This window comes from Pseudopodoces humilis, chromosome 9 (assembly GCF_049639895.1).
Source record: "Pseudopodoces humilis isolate 2021_Gansu_Grassland_sample_001 chromosome 9, ASM4963989v1, whole genome shotgun sequence".
NCBI lineage: Eukaryota > Metazoa > Chordata > Aves > Passeriformes > Paridae > Pseudopodoces > Pseudopodoces humilis.
Genome location: NC_142208.1, coordinates 20,151,403 through 20,168,054, shown reverse-complemented (window position 1 = coordinate 20,168,054; position 16,652 = coordinate 20,151,403). Strand labels below are relative to the sequence as shown.

The window sequence follows — 16,652 nt, the reverse complement described above, 5'->3', positions numbered from 1 at the left end:
ATCCCTTAATACACATGTCCTAAAAATGTTTGTAATTTTATGTTTAATTACTTGGAAGTTGGTGAACTAGTGTGATCAATACTGAAAACATGTATTAAAAGAGAAATAAATTAATTGTAAGACTGTCTAAGAACCATAAATCAGGATAAAGGACTAGACAGAAAAATACCTAAATACCCTAGAGAAAAAGGATATTTTCTGACTTAAAGGAAGGCTTTGCAAAACTCACACACGTACCATTATCACAGATTAAGCACTACAGAAGTGCACAGCTGCCAGCTAATGGGACAGCCCACTACATTCCCCTGTACAATGGAATTCACATTAAAAAAAAAAAAAAACACCAACATTCTTACCTTGTATTTGTCCAGTATTCTTGACAGCAGTGCTTTATTAAAGACACTGCAGTAGAGTATTCAATCATGATGATAGTTTAGAACTGAAATTCAATATTCTTAATTTGCCAATATCAAGGTTCATCAGAGGGGGAAAAAACACCAAATGTAAAATGAATTCAAGATGAGATAAATTGTTAGAAGACATAAAAAGAGAAACAGGAAAAATGCAATTCATATTCCAAATGTCTAGGTAACTTAAACATCAAAAAGTCAGTATTATGTTAATATTTTCAAAATATTTATTAAGTTATCAACACAGCCAAGTGAGCTCACAGAAATACATATGTCAATATTCTGTTATAAAAATTAGAAAAATACATAAACAAAAATACAAGTGTGCATGGTTGCAAACAATTCTTAAATCACTTAGGTTTCTATGTTTTTATGAGAGTTCACTGTGATTTCCCAAGCCCCCTGAACAGGGGCTGGGTGGTTGGGGGACAGGCCTGTAATTGTGAAAAACTGTTACATTTTTGTGCATTTCTAAATTCACACAAAAGCCTACTTGTATACCTTTTATGATGACTGGTGATTTCTTTCACCCAATCTTTCTTTGTAATTAAGAATCCAAATGAACTTGATTGATAGGTACATTTATGCCAAGGATGATTCCTTCAAGTGCTTAGCAAAATCCAAGGGTGTGTGAGCAACAGTCTCACTGATGTGTTGTTGAAGCTGTTTGTTTAGTTCTTCATCTACAAATGAATCCATTTGCAAGAAGGTATCCTGAAAATTACAAAATATGAGTTGTATTACTGAACAAGGCCATGTTTTCTATGGCTACCTTAGTTTAGCAGTCTTGTTTCTCTCCTGTGGTCCCAGTCTAGACCAGACCTGTTCAACTGGCAGCTCACTGCTCCTGGCCTGCAGGAAACCTCCCTTGGCTGCAAGCAAGCATCGTGTCAGGCAATCCTTCGTAAGCTCGTGGTTTTGGTGAGGCTTTTTTGGTTTATGGTAAGCTAGGCTTTAGAAGAAGGGCTTTTACCTACTACACACAGCCATGGTTTCAAACTGTGTGGGGGATCACACACTGCCTCCTGTTCAACACACAAATACAAATCAAGCACAGCACAGGTGACAGCACACATTTATAAATCAAGCACCTCTGACCAAAAGGCCAGTGAAAGCAACAATGCTTACAGCACAGGTTGTAAGTCAGAAAGGAATCCCCTGACCCTTCTGCCTCCAGCCACACCTGGAGCCCTGCATTTTTCTGGTGCTTAAATGCAGAATGATGATTACGCACAAGATTTAAACTTCCCTGTGAAAGTCTTACAATTCCCCGAGTCAAGTACTTTGTGCAGTCACAGAGAAATGAGAGCTTCTCTTTAGTGGTGCACAGGTGCTCCAGTTTGGAGCTCCTGTTGAGAGCAGAGAGATGCTGACAGATTGGCAGCCTGGCACACACAGGACATGCAGGACACAGAGGGTAAAACTCAGATACTGCCAAAATTTGATAAATGAACCAAACAACCATAGAGCAGGCAAGACCCCAAGGCAATTTTCCCAGTTAGGTCCATTACAGCCATCTATGGACACTTCGTGATCTTGCTGTTCCACCGTTTCTGCTCCCTAAAGGAGCTTGTGCATTTCCTTATTCAACCCAAATTTCTCTCCCATCTGCTGTTTTCAGCCTTGCTCTGTCAGAGCTGCTCATGTAGCTCCATAGCAGGACACATGTATCAAGGAGTCGTTACAAAACAACTAAGTTAAGTACAAACACATTTTCAGAAGTTGCTTCTCTAAAATGGAAAAAAAAAATTGCGCTCCCAAGGCTTTAACTGATATTACTGAGTTACAAAGTGGAGCACTGACAAGGTTAATAGGTTATAATGTTTGCATTACAAACAAGGACAGTTACCACTTTTTAAAGGACACACCACTCACTGGACATTTAATGGAGGCTGGCATCTGGAACACATCCAATGCTGAAGATAAAAACACACTTCCACCATTATCTCCTCTTTTTACATTAACTCTTTGTTCCCCTCAAATTTCCACTTTAAAGCTGTAGTGACACTAACAGGGATCAGTATTCCCTCAACACACTGAATCAAATGCTCTGGAAATCCAGCTGTCTTGGCAACTACCCACCCTGGGGAAAGAGCTGGCTTTTTATTATTGCTTTTTGAACAAACATTAGTTCATCATTACAGAAAAGAGCCAAGAAAACTGCACTGAACCACTGCAAAGTGCAAAATAACAGCTACTGTATTAATCTTGCTATGTTAACTGATGCTGTGGGAGGTAGGATTATTTATACAGCTACTTTTTCCTTCCTTATACTCAGTCCTATCTTATGCCACTAAAAAAATATACTTGATGCAAAAAGTACAGAAACCAGAATGCCACACTGAGTGTGCCAAAGCCTGGGCACTGCATAGTGAGCTATCAGATACAGGTTATATTGTTGTGACACATGGTTAGAAAAGGACACAGAGAGACAAGAACAGTACCTTTCTTCTGCGTGTTACTGATGCAACAGGAGGATTAAAGGTCATTTCTTTCATACAGTATGTCTCAAAAAGTTCTGTAGCAGACCTACAGTAAATAAACAATGAAAGAAAAATGGCATTAGCTAAATACAACTTCAGCTGATCTATCACCAATCTGAGAGCAGTGTCTCAAAGGAACTCCACTATCCCCCTCCATCACACTTTAGGAGAACCCAGAGTAATGAGCATCACCTGGAAAAGATCAGGAGCCAATGGCTGGGAAATACTGCAAGTCAAAGAAAGTAAAATACGTCTAAACAAACACAAGAAAACTGTTGTGTGCCCAGAGCTCTGATCTGTAGGTATTTGAAAAAGGCAGGGGGAAAGGTAGGTTAAGATGGTCTAGCTGACACAATCTGCCAGAATTCCCAACTCCTTGCCAAAAGGACATCCATGGGCAAACAGGGAGGAACATCACAGAAAAAAACTGGTTAAAAGACAGGAAACGGGGGACAGTAGTCTATGATCATTTTTTGCAATGACAGGAAGACACTGAACTTCCACAAGGTCTTTTCCAGGACCTGCACTTTCCTACATGCTCAAAAAAGAGCTGGAGAATACCAAGTGCTTTGTAGTAGTAAGAATGAGCTGCCTGTAGAGAACTGCAGACAGACTGTATGAGATGATCAGCAAAATGGCAAATGAAATTTAGTATTGGAAAAAGCAACTCTACATAAAAACAGTAGTCTCTGAGCAGGTCACTATCACTTAGAGAAAAAATCTTCTTGTTACGACAGCTACTTTTATGGGATTGTGACTTCAGTGCTGTTTGAAGTTGAAAAGAAACAAAACACAATAGAAATTAGTTACATCAGTGTATAAATCCATAGATCATCCACACCTCAAACATTGCAACTGAGTCTCTAATTTCATCTTGATATGCATAAATTAGTAAAAGGTCAGGAACATGCAATAAATTGTATGGCAAATATGGAACAGCTCCTGTGTGAGGTGGACCCCTCCATCCAGGAGAGAGTAGATCGAAGTATGATATGACTGAGGTCTGCCAAGTCCTATGAGGCACAGAAAGAGTGTGATTGAGCAGGCTGTGCACTTCAGCTCCCAGAGCAAGAACCAGGGGCTGTTAAATGAGGCAAACTGGCACCAAAATGAAAGAAAGCAGACCTTACCATGGGGAGCTGTGGATGCACAGAACCCCTACCAAGCAATGCTGCATTTGCAAAATGTGTGCTCTGATTCAAGGCACATTGAACAGTTTTGAAAATAACTCCATGAAGAGAGAGGTACTAACAGAAAATGGTATCAGGTTCAGGAAATCCACCAGGCTGAGACCTGTCAGAGGCTTGCTCAGAACACATTTTATGTGTATGCCCTGGTTTTACTTTTCAAAAAGCACCTGCTGCTAGCCACTGCCAAAGACAGGGTGCTGAATTAGATCTTGTCTGAGCCTGGATGGCTGTTCTCATGTTTTAACCTACTACTACACACCTTACACTGCAACTTGGGTTCTAGTTCCCACTGGACAGCCCCAATACAGTGATCCTGATTCATACTCAGATCAGGGCTGCTACTGAAGATATTTTTCTCCTGGGGGAAGAAAACACACTGCATTTTGAAATGTTTACCCTTATCACAGCCTGGCAACAAGTCTCAAAAGGGAAAAGAAAAAGGAAATAAAAAGGCAGCCAGATTTCTACGTTCTGTACTGGCAGAAGAACAAAGACAGTTTGAAGATCAGAATCTTTAATTTTATAGATAATTGTTTTTAGGCATTCCTTTAATGTAGTATAAGCAACAGTATTTAGAAAAAAAAGGAACTCTTTGATAACTCACCTTTGGCTCAAATCAAGCGGAAGAGCTCCAGAGCCCTCAGCTGGAGCTCCAGCAATAAGGTGAGATGCAAATTTTTGTACTGTTGGATGATAATGTCTCTGAAAGAAAGGAAGAATGAAGGCAGTAGACAGACAGTAAGGGATAACGTATTTATCTATAGAATTTCATATTTATTTCCATTTCTGTACGATGGAAGGTCTGCTTTTATTTTAGAAACTGAGTACCTCAAAATCAGTCAATTTGTGGGATTAAGTGAATGAGAACTCCCAGTCATGCATTTATTCCCTCATATCATGCTGTGAGCATGACTCTCCACAGTTAGATAATTCCTACTCCCAGAAAAAAGGGACAAAGGGCAGAGGAAGCCCTCTCCAAACCTTGACTGGAATGACAGATCAAGGTGTCAGTTACTCTTGGAAGAAGGACTGGACTGCAAGGGAACTTAACAGATCTAGAAAGTCTCCAAAGGAATCTAATAAGGCAACCTGCAGTAAGAACCAGTGTGGTATTGTAATAGGGGATATGTAACACCCCCTTTTGAGCTCATCCTTCCATACCACTGTGTGGGTCTTCTCCTTCCACTCTGGTGGAATAGGCTCATGTGGGCCAAGATTTGACAGATAAGCCTGAAGACCTCTGTTCTCTATTTGTAAAGCACCTAAACATTGAGCAGCTACTTACTGGTGTCACTTCCCAAATCCCTGAGTTACTCACAAACCTGCAGTAGATGCAGCTCCCACAGGGCTGTGTTCTGGGCATTGCAGTGCTCTGGTTCATCTAATTCTGGAAGATAAACTCCACTGCCTTGAGATTCGTTGTCTAGTAAGAGGTCCATTCTTGGGAATGTCTACAACACAACAAAACCGGAAACTGAATTGTTTATACTACCAACCAATTATAACATGGTTAAGTCAGTTTCAGGATTCATTCCACTTCATTCAGTTTAAGCAGCATTTAAGCATATTTTGTTCTCATCATTCTTGCTAAAGATACTTTAAAAAAATTTGCACAAAATCAATTTTATCAAAAAATTCAATAACCTTTAGCCAGTAAGCTAAAAATTTGAACAAGTAAAACTTACTTGCATGAACACCCTGTTTGTTGCCAAGATCCCAACACTGGAATTTGGAAGCACATGAAGAGCAAGGATGGAAAGTCGCTTTAGGAAAGCAAGAGCTCGTTGCTGGGAGACTTGCTTTCTCCTCTTGGCAAACATGATATCCAGGCACTGCAGCACAATCCCTATGTCCTCATTGGTGCCACCTCAAAAGCAGAATTCCATACAGAGAGTAAAGAACCACATCAAGGACATAAAGCTGGACACTGGAACTGAGAACAGCATGAAAGCTGGGAAGCTCAGACAACTCTCATGTGATACAGACATTAAGCATCCACCCTTTTTTGGTCAAAATAGTCCAGCTTTGAACAGAAAAAATGTACCATTGTTTCTGTGCTCCTTTCTAAGAAAATACTTGTTCCATCAAAAATATCTAATCATTGAACATAGCTACTGTTTTAATCCTAAATGCATTCATTGTATCATTTTCTAACAATTATTAAACAGTGAAAAGATCTAGTGTTTTACCCATCCAGAACTGCAGAATGTTTATTCTTAATCCTAGAGAATCTACATTTCTGAAGTTAATTAAAATTATGTTAATTTCAAATTTTATACATCTCTTATCAATTATTCAACTTCTCAAAATTACTGGAAAATTTAGATTAGAACATAAAATGTTATCATTATAAAAATCAGAAATATATACTAGAAAATTTTAAAAAACAGAATTTAAATTTAAGTTATTTTTAGAATTATATTGGAAAAATCAGATGTTTTTTCTTTACTGGACTGAGAATTAGAGAAAAATGACAAGAATTTTTAAATTGCCACTGAAAGAAATAATTATAAGGATGTAAAAAAATTTAAACTGAGGACAAGCTAAATGCTTATCCAAGATCTAATACTTTGCATTTCCTAATGAAATGACATGATTAGACCCTGTTACCATGTATTGGAATAATAATTCAAGTATTTGTATTGAAGTAATGCAATGTGCAACTCAAGAAAAAAACAGTAGATTAAACCAGACAGTAATCTCAGAAATTAGATATCTTTTAAAAAGTGTATATTAATGTTTATTAATTCTACATAAAGGCTTTGATAGCAAAGAAACAGAATAAACATTATCTAGGTGAACAGTGAAAAAAAGATCTGGAATTACCTGCATGTAGGCTGAAGAGTGTCTTGTACAGATGTGTGTAAAATTTCATTGGATCAATGTTAAGAACATCACCTATAAACATAATCCCAAATAAACACGTTTACTCCATTTATTTATCAGGCAATATTGAACAAAAGTTTGTTTTTAAAAATCTCCTACCTTGACCAGAGAGTATATGAAAAGCACTTAGAATGCAATGAAGACTCTCGCGATAGCTTAAATCCTAAGAATACAAAACTGATTAAGTACCCAAAAGAAAGTAATTTTAAGAAAACTCTAATAAAACTCAACTTACCCCAGATGCAATAAGTGAATGAAGGACAATCAATAGGTCATCAAAAAATTCCACATTTATGAGATGAGCAAACCTTGAATCAAAGAGATTTGCATTTTTTAATTATAGACATTAACTGTAAACTCAGTTCAAAGTGCTCTGAATTGCCAAGATCCACACCTTAAAAGCAGGCTAAATCAAATGCTGAACATTTACTATCTTCACAGGAAAGAATAATTCAGCCCCCAACATGCTAATCATGGCTTTTCTAGAGCATTAACAACATGCTTGTGTCCTTTAGCAATTAATCAGACAAAATAATGGAATCACACTAACACATCCTGTGGCATTTGCACCACATCAATTCTATCATGGGAAATTTCAAATCACATTGAAATAGTTTTGGAAATAGCAGAAAACTTCAGCAGATAAATAGAAGAATTTCAACTAATTTGCCAGGGACTATCTTTTCTCACTCTTTAATTCTCTTTCAGAGACAAAAATTTCTTTAGTGCTTTATGTACTTTCCAACACACACAAAAGAAGGCATTCAGCTCTTACTTTGCAAGACCTTCTAGCACAGCTGGCAAAAGTGGAGACTTCTGAGCTTTCTTCAAGATCCTGAAGTAAGTTACAAATACAATATTCAAGGTCTCTGTGTGCTGAAGGAAAGAAAATAAAATTAAATACTTAATCCTGTAAAACAGACATTTCCATTTCACTTAAACTCAACTGAAATGCTTTCCTCTGTCCAAGCCTGCACTCAGGCCTTCCAAACCAGTCCTGGCACTGCCATCTGTGCTCATACACTGAAAAGCTAAAGTCTTGCCATGCTCTCCTGCCCCTGGCTCTCTCCTGGCTGCAGGCAGACTCCTCCTTTGCCTAAAGGCCACTCTGAGAGGCTGTAACACCCACTACACAGTTTCCTATGGAACAGGGCACCTGGAGGACATTTGTCAGTGGGTTCAATACCATTCCGAGCAGGCAGCAAAAAGGAACAGGAATGGCTACATTGGCCTTCCTGGCTAAACTGAGAGCATGATTTACTAAAACCTAGATCTCTGTCACAGGCAGAGTGTTTGCATCTCCAATCTAGAGATATGGAATACTGACAAGTTGGGATGGAGGGAAGACAATTACAAAAGGTTAGGAACTGCCACTCTGCTAAAATAGGGAAATAATCTCTAAATTACTTACCAACTTGAGTTTCTTTTCTTTACTTTCTGATGCTTCTGCTTCCAGGAGCTCTCGTTCCAGTTTCTCTTCTGCTTTCTTCCACTGAAAATGTAAGGTTGGTTTTAAGACAATAGATTCAATGTTTCCAACCAGTCTGGATATCACGGTTGAAAAGATACCCAGAGAACAAAACGTCCATGCTTGGTGAGTTGCTTAAGTCACCCTGTGATTCTACAGGGTAACCCTCATCCTATCAGAAACAACCAATCAAAAGCATTATCAACACAGGAAAGAGGAAAAAATAGGAAGATAATTAAATTCCCTGTAGAACCTTATAAATGTTCAAGTACAATGCCAAAAACTGATCACCGATGCTGAGAATTAACAATGGCAACAGCAGATGTGCAATCATTGCTAGAACAAATTGCTACATAAAGTAACAGAAGTAGAGCATGAGAAAGACACAGATTCGTCATACCTTTCTTTGCATCCTGGAAAGATTTTTTCTTTTCTCTTTGTAAGTCATGAACTTTTTCTTTGGTGCAATGTCTTCAGAATCTTTTTGTAATTCTACTTCCTTAATTCTTAAGTGAAGAAATACTTTTAATACCTATTGTAAAATAAAATAAATACAATGAATGGTCATCTACAACCTGATAGGAACTAAGGGTAAGAAATCCTGAATTCCATTACAGCTAGTGGGCTTTGCTAGTCAAAGGTTCTCGTTTATTCCTCTCCTGTTCCTTCACACCTGTATCTCTTGATCCCTGCTCCCAGTTCCTTCCCCAGCACTGTCCATTTCTATCCATTCTTCCATTTACCTCTCACTTCAAGTCTCCCTGCCTCACTTAAGCCATGTCTCTGGCAGAATCTGATCTCTACCTCCTAGAGATAGATCTCTATATCTATCTCTATCTGATCGTCTCCTTCCCTTGCCCCATACCTCTCTAATTCTCTGGCTCAGCCTAATGCTGAACTGTCTGTGTCTGACAGAGTGAGGAAATTCTGCCTGTCTGCAGCCAGCAGGTGCCGTAACTTTAACATCTGGGGTTTTTTGAAACTTTTGACATATGAATATTGTTAGGTACAACAGAAAGACTCTTACCTCAGGTCTGACATCATAATTTCTACCCCTCACAAGGCCAGAAATTACTTTAACTACACCAAGTGAGGCATAGCCCAACTTGTCCTGCTTAAAGAGCTTCTTAACTGCCTCAACACACAGTTCAGAAATCTGAAAAGCAAAAGACAGAAACTGATCTGTAAAGCCACATCCACAAGAACAGCTAGTAACAGATCATATTAATGGTATTTACTAATTATAAAGTGCCCACAGCCTGTAAAACAGTGAAAAGATATAGCCAAAAGATCGAGATATTGTGGAATATAGCTCAGAAATTATTTTTCACACAAAACAAGAACTCTTTCTCTTATCAGAAAATCACTTACCATTTTTGATGGATCATTCATGAGCGGAACAATGAGAACAATAATGTTATTGTGGAAATTGAAGTGGGGTAGGGCCACAAGGAGCTCACACAGACACTTCACTGCTACCTCTGCTAGGCCTTTATATGCCTTTAATGAGATGACATTGCTTTTCTTCAACTTCCTTTGCTTCCAATCTGCACAAAATATTTTTAGTGATTACTCTTCAGAATGATGGTCATCTTATAAATATTAATTTTTTTACTGATTGCAGGCATACTTCATGCAAGTGCTATCTCAAAGACAGAAGGTACCATTCATTCAGAGGAGGGAAACTGCTGCAAACAATTTTGCCTTTACTACAAAAAATGGGAAGTGTTAACTGTACCTTTAATTGCTTGTTCCAGATTTTCCAAGTAAAATTTATACTGGCTTACAAGGCCTTCTTCAAATTCTCTCAGTTTCTGTGTTTCTTTTTTAACCTGTAAACATAATTGAAAAGAAATTTTATTTGGAGAGCTAAATAACTGAAATTAGCCAATGGTGAAAAAAAGTTTTAAAACAAATATCAGATATCTAAGTAGTTTTTTCTTCTAGACAGACATTCCTAGAAATGTATTAAAAATAAAATATTTCTGCATTTTTCTATAGATGTGTTCAGAGGGCCTTTTCCAACTAGGCTTATTTAATTCATAGAGCTTGAAGTAACTTTATCAACTAGATGTTATTTTAAAACCATAACTCTAAACTGCACTAAACCTACATCCAAAAATCCTTCTAAGAAACTGGTTAAGAACAAGCTCCAGAAAACCAGTTACTCAGCATTTGCTCTGCAAATTGTTGAACACATTTCAAAGAAATCTATGCCAGTTAGGTGACAACATCACATAATTTGCCTTCTTTATAACTCTTTAGTGCAGGAGCTTATTCCAAGGTTTATGAAGAAGTCACCCAGGTTTGGTATACCACTTTCAAACACTACTTTTCCCCTCCATTACCACCTGCATGCCATCTACCTATTGAAGGAAGAATGTAATTAAAGGCTCAAAACCAAAACCTCTCTTCCTGAATGTGTCACAGCTTCAGATCTTCCACAAGTATTTGTGTCTTTGTCCCCTTTGCTCAAAACCACAAATTCATATTGAACAAATCAGGCTTAGTATCTGGCACAGCTGAAAACATTCTTAACTACTCACATACACTATAAATAGATTTGATATTTCACCTTGGTAGCCTTTTCTGCTTCAGTCAGAGGTCGAATTTTGTACGAAGGTGCAATATCTTTGAATATCTCCATCAAAGACACCATGACCAGCTTCCTAACAATCACAGCCACGTTAGGATCCTGTTCCATCAGCATGGCACGCAGCTCCTTCAGCTTCTTAATCTGATTGAAGAAAATAGGCAGACATCAGATGAAGAACAATTGCAAACCAAGAGACAAACACAAACTGCTGAGTAACTCACCAGTTACTCAGACTCTACTTAGTGCTGCACAACGACCCAGGAAATGATAGATATCCCAACAAAATTTCAGTCTCAGGAATATCAAAATATCCTGCTATTACAAATTTGCACAAAATTACAAAAAAATATTAGTATATCCTGAAGCATTGGGAACTATCAGACACAACCCTGAAATGAGAGCTTACATAAGGGTCATGCTTATGGAATAAGGTACCTTGTACAGAAAATAACTAAAGTGATACAACACTGACCTTTTCTTTGTTCCACTCATATATTATTGTGGTTTTGCTGCTGTTAGCTTGTTAGCAAAGATTCAGATCTTTGTTTCTTGACTTAGTGCACAACAGACACACATACATGCTGGTTAAGTAAATGTACCTACATTGCTGTCTGGCTCTGAGAGAATGGCAGATGCTAAGGCAGCTATGTGCATCTTCCTCTCCTGCAGCTTTTGTCTCCTTTGAGCAGCCATTTCCTCAGGAGTGAGAACAGGCAAGGGTTCCTCATTAAAGTCTGTCACAGATGTGAGAGTTAGAACAGAGGGGAAGCCACTTGCAGATACTGCATTTCGAACAGGTACCCTGGTAAGGTCACACAAGAGTAACACAGGAAGTTCCACAAAGAAGCTTTAAAAATTACTTTGGTAGATCTTACATTAACCCACAGATTCATTTTTGCTCCACTTCAAAATCTTTTGCTTGCAAAAAGAAGTGGACTAAATGTTTTTGAATCTGCCCATGGTGTTCTTTGAGTACAGTGGCAACATATCAACTCAACGTATTACCCCAAACATGCCAAGAAACTGCAATTCTCTGCAATTTGTATCAAATTATTCATCATTCAATTTTCCTTTTAAAAATACAATTGTTTTTGTTAGTGCTTTTAGTATTATTTTGCTACAAGTATCTTCTTCCTCAACTTCAGATTATACTTAGACAGTAAGGGCCCAGAAGTTACTTGAAAATGACCATTAACTCAATAGCCAACTGCAAATGAAAATCTGAGTTTCCTGGTATTGATGTTTTAAATAAAAAAATTTTAAGACAAAGACAGACACTTAAAGCCTACAAAAGTCTGTGTCCTGAACTGCATTTCAGAATGATCTTGGAGTAATCAAAATAGAACCACACAGATACTCCTTATGTAAGACAAGTATTTCCTTCTTACTAGCAAATATGACAGAAAGGATAAAAGCAACTTCATGCAAGCAGTAGTTCTAGGTGAAAAATCAAAATAATTTTGAAGAAAGAGAATCTGAAGCCAGCCATTCCTGAGATTCTAACAGGTAAGAGTGAAAGCTTTGAATAATGGTTATGCTTTGATGGCACCATGGTAATGAACATATTCAAAAACATCCTGAACAAAATACATTTCAATTGCAAGCTTCCTTGGGTAACAGCAAAATACTTTTCAGGTGTGTCAGTGATTTGAAAAAAAAAAAAACAACAAAAAGCAAACAAAATGTTTTATTACCCTCTGCTTCCTCCACATCTTCTGTGTCCTCTTCTTCCTCATGCGCATCGAGAACTGAAAAAACAGAGTGCCTAGTGTCAAGCACGTAATAAACACTGTGAAACTTTAAACAAACAAATTATATACTTCTTGGTTATTATACCAGTTCCAGAATCTGTGCCTTACCTGGCTTTTCCACAGCTTGAGGAATTATGCCACTCTTGTCTTTGATGGGGAGCAGATGGATAAGCTCTTTTTCTGGCTCTGTTTGCAAACGTCTTGGCACCTTCTCGTACTTCTCAATCACACTTTCATGTTTTCGTTTTTTGATGTGAACAGGTTCACTGAAAAATACAAGGCAAACTAAATGAACCAGCCATTTAATTAGACAAGAGCTATGCCTGACGAGCTGAATTAAGTGTCTGCCTCTCACCCAGGCCAGGGTGCTGTGTCCTTCCTCCCCTTCTGTGCTCTCCCACAGCAGAGCAGCTGCCCTGGCAGGGCTGAGACCCGTTAAACCACCCCAAGCAGCCCTGCCATGAAGGACTCCACCAGTGACCAGCAGCACTAGGATCCTCTCACTGGGCAAACAGTCCAGAGCCTTCTTTAACATGTCCCACAGCCTCTCCCTCCCTCCTCACTGTGTTTTGACCTTCCAGGTGAGGCTTAACCAGGATGTGACAATGAGTGAGTCGGTGACCATTTTTTTCTATCCTACTCCACGGCTGCTTTTACCACTATTACTGTCACTTTTCTACTCTGCCCACTGGCACAGCCTGTGTCACACACCTCTCTCCAATGAGAACAGCAATAACACAGTATAGTGTTCTCTTTCACAGGTATGCTCCCGAGCTACACATAAGTGTACAAGAGGGTAAGTATTTAGTCTGTGCTAATATGAATATCTGACAAGTTTTTAAAACAGATTGCAGCTGACCAAAGTAAGCAGATTGAAAAGACAAGTTCTCGAATTTAAGGGAGCACTATGAAAGGAATTAAAAGCCAGGAACAGTAAAACAGGTAAAAGAGCTACCACTTCCACCATTTTCCTTCCATTCTAAAAACATTCTGGCATAATGAGTGTAATACTCATTCTATTTAAGTTCTATGTAAGACACAGAACAACATTTTGCAAAATATCTCTAAATAAAACCACACAATAAACTTTGAGTTTTGCAAGACTTTAAACTCATGTCACACACAGTTAATTTCAGGAAAGGGGAAGGTTTAAAACAAAATTCTTCTGATTCAAGAACTTGCAGTGTGACTACAAGAGGCCATGCAGCACAACTGCAACTTTGTAAATAAAAGCCATTTACTACTTTCCTTCAAAACGAAATTATTAATTACTGAGCAGAATCAGCATTACCAAATTAACACCACCCTACAGCAGCTAGGCATGGAGAGTCTTCTCACATCCTTCAAAAAAGGCAAGCTAAGATCTGCAAACAATCATGTAACCAGACAATTCTGTCAAAGTAAAGACTATTCTGCAACTAGGAGCACTACCTTTCTGCATACATCACTGTGAAGTCTACCCAATATCTTGGTCCACAAAACCGGTAACAAATTTTTTTGTATGAATGGTTTGGTGTTGCATGTGTTGCAGACATGGCTTACAGAACTCATCATTTTTCCAGCAATTTGCAGTACAATATGTATAGTGGTCCACAGTCCAGGGAATGTCTTGAACACTCTGTATAGAAAAAAAACCCTTTGTTTACAGGTTAAAGCATTTATTTCAGTTTGAGGGATTCTAATCATCTCACAACCAGGGACCTCCCAGGAAGGAACACTGCAGAAGGAGTATCCTGAAGGTCAGGCAGAGCAGTACAGAGAATGCACTGATACACATCAATACATTAATACTGAAGCACTGACACGCTGAGGAAACACTAAACTGGAGCTGCAAAGAAACACCTGACTGAAAGAGGCCTCCTGATAAATGCATTATTTTAGATATTAATTACTTATTAAGCACACAAGGCTGAATTAGTATGAAAAGGAGACACTGTAACTCACTTAGAAGAAAGATCTCTGGTTAAAAAGGATGCCTTTTGGGCCAGATCCTCCATTAATTTTAAGTCATCTTCATCCATCATGTCCAGTGGAAGAGCATCTTCTTCTTCTTCTTTTTCTTCCCATTTTCTAGCTATTTTAGAAGAATATGTTTACAGATTAATACCCCATATGTATAGTCACCCATGAAAACCTAACCCTGCCTACACTTTTGAGACCATTTTATGCCGTACTTTTACCTGGAGCTCACTGACCTTCATGCATGTGAGTTTTGTTATCCCAGAAAACTGGCCCTTTACTATGACATCCAATAATGATCAATGCAAACACATTTCTACCATCTTTAACTGACAGTTCTAGGTTCCCGAATGGCTACATTTTGTATTTTTCACAAGTCTCCCACTCTTGCAACAGGAACAGCAACTATTTGTATACAGAAAATGAAGTGTTGTTTTCTCGAATTTTACAACAGGAAGCAGCAGCATATTCAGTAACCCCCATACCTGAGCAAACACTTACCAACTTGTTTCTTCTTGCCTTCCTCCAAAGGAAAAGGCTTTCTAGAAATAGCATCTCTGACAGCCTCCCTTAGCTTCTTCTGCTCTTTACGATACTTCTTAGCAGCACTCTTCTGCTTGTACTGTTTATTCTTTAATTTATTGTCAAGTTTTATTTGACTAGTTCTCAGTAACTTGCGAAAACTTGGAACTCGCTTTGTGTTTTTTCTCTAGAAAACAAACAGAGAGCTACAAGTCACTGACATGTTAACAGCCTTTGCAAAATTTATTCCACTGTTTAAAATCTCCGAGTTCCTATTTCTATCAGGACTGAACTATACATTTCCTGCTAACAGTAACATCAGTTAGCCTCTAATTTACACAACTGTGCTACGTCTTTGAGAAGAGAGCACTGTGACAAATGTTTTACAGAAATATTCTCTGACAAACTTTTTTATTAAACCTTATGTCCATCACTTTTAGACACATGGACACTGAAGGTATGGTACACAGCTTGTTTGGGTGCAGTTCTTTGTGTGCCCCCCAGCACCCTGTGTTTTTCTCAGGGTGCTGCCGTTTCCCAGCACACGATAAAGTACCTCGGGGGTTATAACGTCCAAGGCCACAGCTTCGGGCAAATGTCCTCCTGTAGGACACCTCCCCAAGCTGAGCTTTGGTTTTCTCCTGCCTGAAAGTCTCCCTTCCCAGCAGCTGCAGGGCCCTGGCGAGGCTGCCTGCTACAAGGCTCACACGAGCAGCTGTACCGAACAGGTTAGGGGCCCGAGCTCGGGGGGCACCGCGGGCTGAGAAAGCGGGCTCGGGGAAAGCCTGCAAAGCAATCCCGAGGGTGCTCGGGACGGCAATGGACACGGCGAGGGGCATGGGAAGGAAGGCAAGGCTGTGCAGAGAAACCGAGCATCGAAGCGCTGTTAGGGCTGATGTGTTCCTTTACAAAGGGGACAAGTGGATCAGTGTGGGGTTCCCGGAATCCTTATCTCAGCTGGGTGGAGCATCGTGCTAATAACAGCAAGATTGTGGGATCGCTCCCTGTACGGCCAGTCACTGCAGGCCTGGGCTCCACGATCCTGCGGGCCCTTTCCAACCGAGAACATGCCGCGAATCTGTGAATCCGGAATCTTTGTCAGCCCAACTTTAGCTTCCCTTTCTATGCTAGATTATGGGGAGGACGCTGAAAGGTTAGCGTTTGTCTCGGGGTGAGACGAGCCCGCGCTGCGCCGCCGCTGCCCACCCAAAGCACCCGCACTGCTCTGCCGTTCCCGGAGCGCCGGTGGCACCGTCCGCTACCGGGCACGGCTCCCTCACGCGCCGCCCGGCCCGCTCCCCTCACGGCCCTTACCGGCTTCATGGCGGCGGCCCGCGCGTGCTGGCTGGCGGCGGAAGCGCGCCCCGCGGCGCGCCCACAGCGGCCC

At 39.6% G+C, this 16,652-nt stretch overlaps 1 protein-coding gene across 1 annotated transcript; it reads right to left on the bottom strand.

Moving 5' to 3' along the window:
• Positions 1 to 660: 660 nt before the first annotated feature.
• NOC3L (NOC3 like DNA replication regulator) lies at positions 661 to 16,630 on the bottom strand. The gene is made up of 21 exons (XM_005520616.3): positions 16,580 to 16,630; positions 15,245 to 15,452; positions 14,729 to 14,858; positions 12,893 to 13,050; positions 12,728 to 12,781; positions 11,637 to 11,767; positions 11,013 to 11,174; positions 10,176 to 10,269; positions 9,809 to 9,984; positions 9,465 to 9,593; positions 8,838 to 8,969; positions 8,381 to 8,461; positions 7,745 to 7,845; positions 7,205 to 7,277; positions 7,069 to 7,132; positions 6,910 to 6,981; positions 5,769 to 5,950; positions 5,406 to 5,534; positions 4,688 to 4,785; positions 2,855 to 2,939; positions 661 to 1,124 (listed from the first exon to the last, which is right to left on the bottom strand). Exons 1-21 carry the CDS (start codon positions 16,586 to 16,588, stop codon positions 993 to 995), a joined length of 2,400 nt encoding a protein of 799 aa, XP_005520673.1. The 5' UTR covers positions 16,589 to 16,630; the 3' UTR covers positions 661 to 992.
• Positions 16,631 to 16,652: the final 22 nt, after the last annotated feature.